Genomic DNA, 7,601 nt, shown 5'->3' with positions numbered 1-7,601 from the left:
ATGGTTATATATTAATTAATAAGTTGTGTCTGTAACACTTAGCATGGTTATATATTAATTAATAAGTTGTGTCTGTAACACTTAGCATGGTTATATATTAATTAATAAGTTGTGTCTGTAACACTTAGCATGGTTATCTATTAATTAGAGTACCAAGATTCTAGCTCTTTGTTATATGATTCAACTATTCATTTAATTCCTTATTTACTTCTTATAACTGCATAAACATTAATTTTTGGCTGTACTATTATGTATAAAGTTCCACCTGAAGATTTTCTAAACATCTTCAATAAAAAAATCCAGTTAATAATTGATTACAATTATGAGTGCTTGGCGAGCCTCAAAAAGCCCCTTTGACTAATCTGCCTTAGGTCATCAGTTGGGTGACAGTGCTGTTAGAAGCATATTTACCCCTTATAACAAGAACATCTGATAATGTTGGGCCTGTGTAGTGAATTACTATTCACCAAAGCAGAAATGTCACATGTAAAACTTCATTGCCACACCTGTCATGTTTAGCCAATGTAGTTATTACAATGTAAGGAATTTAATGCTGTATGTTAAATCTATTTCACACTCTAAATACTAAAATACATACTGTTTAGTTAAATTTAATACTGTAAGTTGCATAAACACATATAAACTTATGTTTTATTTGGTAAGTTGCAAGTTTCAGGTAGATGTCCACAGAACAATAGTACAGCCTGTGTGTGTATATGACTCTTTGTGCTACTGGCCAAGTTCTAATTGTTTTAATTCACCTTGCTAAAGTTTGTTTATCCAATGGCTAGACTTGAAAGGGAGCTTATGAATAGAACAAATTAAAGGTAACCAGTTCTTGAAAGATAATTTAGTAAAAACTAGTACAGAATTTGAGAAACGTTAGAGCTAACAGGTGTAGTTTTAACACTTTTAAGCCCATAATTTTTTGCATATTCTGCTGGAATTATTTTCATGATGACCTAATAAATATAACCACACCATATAAAATTCCAATCTATTTATAAAAGGTGGATAATAACATGGTTTAGATTAGTTTTCAGCCAAAAAAGATGAATAGTATTGGACTCTGTCACTGTCCAATGGGACAACTGGTATTTTTGGCCGGATGTTTAAAGCGTTAACTCAGATTTAAGGAGTTAAATCTCTATGATGTGATAAATTATTAGACTTGTGTTAGAGTACCTAAGGTTGAGATAAAGAAAGTTATTTACATTCTATAATGCCTATGGTACATATGTGATTTGTACTGAGTCAGTTACCACATCATCTTAAATGATTGACCCAGCATAAGTTTTGGTGAATTTGAATAAGATTACAAGTGTGAAAATTTAAATGCTTAAACATGCATTGGAGAGTATACACTTATGATGAAAGATGTTATTTTTACTTAGTATTGACTGTATTAATTATACGATTTATACTGAGTCAAAGACTACACCACTGAAAACCATCGACTTGGCTGCTAATGTTGAATATAATGATAGCTTTGAAAGGTGGAATACTTAGTTATTATATTACTTTGTAACATAATTTTTTGTTATATCGTTATTGAATAATGTATCTTAGCAGTTTATTTCAGTTGTCAGGCTCCTCTAAAGTTACATTGTCAGAGCAGTTTAATGGGTTGTCAACTTGTCATTGGCCACCAGTTGTTTTTAGGGACAATTGTGGAAAGATTTGCTAATGCACAGCTATACTGAAGTAACACTGTTAAACAGACAAACTTATGGCTATACTGAAGTAACACTGTTAAACAGACAAACTTATGGCTATACCTGAAGTAATACTGTTAAACAGACAAACTTATGGCTATACCTGAAGCTAACAACTAGTTAAACAGACAAACTTATGGCTGTACCTGAAGCTAACAACTAGTGCTTTTGTGTTTAATAAATACGTTCTACTCTGTTCTTTCCTTAACGTTACTTCTATCAACAGTATTGGTTAGGATGTTTAACAAATTTAGTTTTATTATTATTATTATACTGCCATTGTAAGCTTAGTATAAGGATTTAGGATTAACCAAAGTCTCTTAAGATGTTGGAGCCATTTAATTGGAACGTTTTGAAGTCTTAATATGTTCTGTAGATATGTCATACTGTATGCTTTTTTCAATGTTACTTTTATTAATGGTACTGGTTAGAATGTTAAATAAATCTAGTTTTATTATTATGCTTGCATTATTAGCTTAGTATATGGATTTAGGACTAACCTAAGTCTCTTAAGCTGGCTAAACCTTGTGAGATATTATAGGGTGTACAGCCAAAAATATTTTTAACAGTGAGGATACCCAGTTGATGAAACAATCCATTCTAATCTTAATATGTATCAATGTAAGTAAAGTATACTTAATTATCTGTACCCAGTATAGAGTTGATTTTTCACTTTGATCTTAGTATGGAGACATTGATCAGATCTTAATATTAATTGATACATGTAAGATGTGCATGAAAATATCTCTGAATAATGATACACAACATAAAAGAGAACTTAGCACTAACAATATCAGAGACCTTATGTCATAGCAAAATGAAGATCTTTTTTTTTTCCTTTTAAGAGTTTTAATCTTTTTTGGGTTATTTTGGGTCATTGAGACCATCATCTTAAAACCTTTCTACTCATGCACCCCTTCATGAACCAAAAAAGTCTGCCCCCCCCCCCCTCCCCAGGTCTATCTGCAGAAACTAATCCTACAGTCTATGAAAGCAGCACTGACATAAATAAGTATGCAAGTTAAAGAAATTTTTGAAATAAACAATTATATTTCATACATAGTTTTTTCATTTTAAAACTACGGTATGGAACTCAATCTTCACCATAGTTGGAGATCTTCCATGGAATGCTCTCAAACCTCTATGGACCGAGGACCACAGAATGAAATACACAGGTTTAGATCCTACTTTCTACTTTTATGACTAAAAATTATTAAGAAGAAATTATATTCAATTTCTTAAATAGCTAATTGTTTAACTTTCGTTTATGTAGTCTTCAAAGTTATTTATAATAGATAACTCAAATGTAATATCAACTTTTACTCATTACACTTTGAACAGGAAAAACCAAATGACTTCTTTTTCCATCCTATGTAGTTGAAATGAATTTCATACTAAACAAAAAAGACACTTGTACTGTAGATTTCTAACTCTCCCCATCCAAATACAATGTTTACTTGAAACAAGACATACATCAGAGGAGTTGTCCTATGTTTCATAAATACTGGATAATGTGCACTGCATTAACTGAGTATTACATTTAAATTCTGCTTTTTATACATTTAAAGTATATTCCTGTTACTTTTAACCTTTATTAAGCTGTAAGAGTAAACATAATTTTACTCTTTATACAGTCAGTAAAAAAACTTTAGCTGTTAACTGTTTCCAAGAATATTTTAACGTTTGTGTTTTTGTTGTTTTTTTGTTAACATGACTTACACATACATGTTCTAAAACTCGATCTGGTAGCAATGTCTTAAGTTATTGGCAAAAATAATGATTTTTGGGGGAAAAACTATGAGAATTAGATCTGGGTGATTAATCTATTGCCCATGAGCATCAAAATAATTGGTTAATTCAAATTACAATTAAATGAAATGTGATGAAAATAATCATCTAATCAGGATTAGTGTTTCTGATTATTACTGTTTTTGATTATTCTAACGAGCCAATATTACCATTATGATTTGACATTATTATTTTTTTGAACACATTCATGTTTGTTCTTCATCACGCTGGTATGGTGATTAGGGAGTTTGCTTCATGATATGAGGGTTTCATGTTTGATTCCCTTGCCAGTAAACATGCCTACCCTTTCAGCTGCAGAGTTGTTGTATTTGTTTCTTTGTTTTTGAGTTATGGCAAAGCTACTAAGGTTATCTGCCACCATTCCTAATTTTGAACTGTTGACCAGAGGGAAGGCAATCAGTTGGCAATACCCACTGCCAACTCTTGAACTAATCTCTTATTTCTAAGTTAAACTTATTAAAAACAAATCCTTGATTATGGCATCATAATCACTTTTAATAGCTTATATCGGTATATTCTCAGGTAAAACTGAACTTAATAGGTAAGTTTTTCATTCCTTAAGAAGATATAACAATAGGTTTATTCAGAAAAAACTGGAAGATGAAATTTATAGGAAACAGAACTGTTCTTTATGTGGTCTGTTCTATGTATGACAGCAACTGAAACAAAATGAAAAAGAGACTGAATAACGACACCGGGTGATCCAACAAACATAAAGCAATGTATTATTACAAACTTTCATTGGAAAGTATTAGAAGTCCTAGCATTCCAAAGTACTTGTCCTTAGAATAGTCCTATTGGTAAATAAAATAGAAACCAGGGTCCCTAATATTTAACATTTCTACCCTATTATGTGTACCATACTTATTAAGCCATTAGCTCTAGCTTTACAACTTATCAAGCTTAAGCATTATAAGAGAAGGTGTTCTTGGATTAATAACCAACATTGTAGGATAGCCTCTCAAAATAGGATTAGTATGAGTCAAGGCTTTGTTGTATTTAGAGGAAGCAAAAAAAATGTTTCTAAATGTTACCTGTCAAAAACAATTAGAAAAATTATTTACGAATATAGATATATTGAGATACTATATTATAGAGAATTACAATTTGTGATACTTGCATATCAGTATTGGTTTTTGATTTATGCAGTTCAGTTTACTGATGTAGAGGGCGTTTCAGTGTTTTTGTATAATATTCATTGCACAGGCAATAAAGGATATGAGTTAGTAACTGAATATTTAGTGAAAAAAATAACTGCAAGTGATTGCATACAGTTAAATGTGCTATATGTGTGTATGTATATGTGTGGGCCTTTATTAATGTTTAAACTAAAATGATTTGTTTCCTATGTTTGCAAGAATGTGATATTAACCCTGTTTTCTATTATTCAGCAGGGTTATCTCCAAAGATGATAGGGAAGAAAACGGCTTTTGGTTGAGACTGTCATGTAAAAGTTTGACTCAAAAAGAAGAGTGTCCCTTTATAACATGTATATGTCGTATTGTTAATTGTTATTTATTAGAATATCCTTTGATTCCTTTTTACAGTTTTTTTTATTTACACAGGCAGCACTGAACATGTTGATGAGAGGGGTAGCAACGAGCGTGGAGAAAGACCACATTCTAGTAGTGATGTTGTGTCCAGGTTGGGTCCAGACAAATATTGGTGGTCCACATGCTTCACTCCATGTCACTGAAAGTGTTGAATCTTTAATAAAACTTATGGCAACCTTAAGCAATAGTCATCATGGAAGATTCTTTAACCAAACAGGTGTTGTTGTACCGTGGTAGACTACATAAAAGGTTGTACTTAAATTTCCTATTGAAAACTGAGTTAGAGAAAAATTAACGTATATATTTTACAAAACAATACTTGATAAGTACTCACAAGCTTAGAAATGTTAAAGAAGTGTATGTATAATTTTTAATCATATGACTAACTAAACAACTTGTTTCTTTATAGTAATAAACATCCTTTAAAAATAAAAAACCTTAAATTAGTGTAAATTAATTCAATCAAGATCTTAGTAGACATTAATTTATTTTTAAGAATTTTGTATAATTAATGGTAAGGTAAAAATTAAAATCATTTTGTTCATAAATTGTGCTCAATAACTGAAAAATTATTGCCAGAACAAATATATGCGTGTGTGTGTGTGTATATATGTATGTATGCGTGTGTGTGTGTGTGTACGTATATATGTATGTAAGAGAAGACTTGTTAACCAACAACATTGGTAATATGTTTGAAGATATGCCAGAAGTAATTTAAAAGCACACCCAAGAGTATGGTTAAGCACCACTGCAAATATGTTTAAAATTTGCCAGATAGCTCATAAAGAATTGTCAATACAGAAGAAAAGTGTCTTAAACTCAAACATTTAAATACTTGTAACAAATGTATCTGACCTATTTTTTTACTTTTCAATATGTTTTTTTTATTATTGATGTTTACAAATCAATATTTCAAAACATTCTCATTCTTGAATAGTTAGCTAATTTTTTAAAACTACTTTTCAGATATTTCCACAGTTCATTTTATGCATGGATTCAGGGACTAATATTGGTAGCTACAGTAACCATTCCATGTTATGACATGGCAATATAAATGTGAAACTGAATAAAGATACAGTCTTACAACTATTGGCGAGCTACGTGCAGGTAAAGTTTGTTAGAACTTTCTTCTAATGGGTAATAACGAGTGTCCTCTCCGGTCTGCAACTTTCTGGATACCGAGCGATTGGACTTGGCAACATGTTGAAGAACAGAAAGTAACTCTGATGGAAGACTACTGCAGGACCGAATGTTGCCCAGTGGTTAGCGTGCCATACTGTGGATATTAGATTCGCGATCTGTTATCGTCAAAACAAAAAAACCTCACTCCGTACTGTGGGTGTGTTATAAGAGTGATGATCAAATCCCCCTAATCGGTCTGACAAAAGTTGACTATGGGTGGTGTCGACTAGCTGCCTTTCCTCTTCCCTCTATTCTGTCATTTCAAAATTAGGAATGCAAATAAACCTCTTATAGCTTTGGGTAAAATTTACCAAAGCAACAAATATTAGAAAGGCTCGTTGACTCACCCTGTTTAAGCAACATCGATGTACGAATCGTCGTTTTCTGACCATTTATTGGGCTAAAACTCTTTAGCACTAAATGAGTATTTATGAACATGGGCTTCAATAGTAAGCATCTGTAGATCAAACAACATGACGATTACCTGATACTTATTTTGCATAAAAATGAAGACAGAGGCGACGTTATTTAATACTAATAATTGTGCATCATCATCATAGCTGGAACATGAAAAAACCCGAGCGTCCCATAACTGTTTTAATGCTTCAACAGGAAAATAAAGACGACGTTTTCAAAAAGTACTGTAGAAGCCCGATCTTGGGGCTACACTGAAAACCAACGTTTACAGTTACAGTATAGCCACGGGTCACTGCTGCCCCCAGTCTTCGCGTTAGGTGCTCGTTCCTATTCACTGTTATTACTCCTATTAAAACATATATTACACAGATTGTGTAAGTAATGATAAATTCGCTTTTATTGACCAATCACGAATTAACTAACGAGTAGGATATTTTATAAAGTGACAAAAAATGTGACTATCTAAACATGTCACTCTCCTACGTATCATTTTCACATCAGCCTATTGTTCATTATAAACTTCTATTTATACACGCTAAGAGTTAGGAATACGCATGTTACCTTACGCGATCGACTTTGTATACATTCTTCCTGTTTGTTACGGTGTGCTGACTGCAAGTACAATTTTTAAAAAGATGAAAATAGCTTGGAAGAAATAACAAGTTTCTTCATTCTTTATAAGAGTTGACGGTCCTGTAAGGATAGGGATCAGATTCAAACAGCACACCTTAAAAAAAGTATCAATCATTAATAGAAACGTCATTATATAGCTTATGTTATTGTATTTCAAATAGCCTCAGTTTTACTGTAAAAAACAACATTTTTCTGTACAGTGTCTATGAGCCAGGTACACACACACACACACACACACACATTATATATATATATATATACACCTGGAAAAAAGTTAAGCACCCCCAAATAT

The 7,601-nt window shown here is 31.9% G+C and overlaps 2 protein-coding genes across 2 annotated transcripts in view; one reads left to right on the top strand and one right to left on the bottom strand.

Annotated features, from left to right (window-relative positions):
- The window catches only part of LOC111086225 (C-factor-like), a 10,529-nt gene extending 4,907 nt beyond the window's left edge, over window positions 1-5,622 (top strand). Inside the window, exon 2 of the mRNA XM_022388195.1 lies at window positions 5,090-5,622. Coding sequence (XP_022243903.1) covers window positions 5,090-5,314 — 225 coding nt within the window. The 3' untranslated portion in view covers window positions 5,315-5,622. The remainder of the gene's footprint in view (window positions 1-5,089) is intronic.
- A 66-nt stretch (window positions 5,623-5,688) lies between these two features.
- The window catches only part of LOC106461322 (DNA-binding protein RFX6-like), a 75,423-nt gene continuing 73,510 nt past the window's right edge, over window positions 5,689-7,601 (bottom strand). Inside the window, exon 20 of the mRNA XM_022388194.1 lies at window positions 5,689-7,369. The gene's annotated coding sequence lies outside the window, so the exon portion shown is untranslated. The remainder of the gene's footprint in view (window positions 7,370-7,601) is intronic.

This window comes from Limulus polyphemus, unplaced genomic scaffold (genome assembly GCF_000517525.1).
Source record: "Limulus polyphemus unplaced genomic scaffold, Limulus_polyphemus-2.1.2 Scaffold934, whole genome shotgun sequence".
NCBI classification, from domain to species: Eukaryota; Metazoa; Arthropoda; class Merostomata; order Xiphosura; family Limulidae; genus Limulus; species Limulus polyphemus.
The sequence above is the reverse complement of the archived record's forward strand: the minus strand, read 5'-3'. Positions and strand labels throughout refer to the sequence as shown.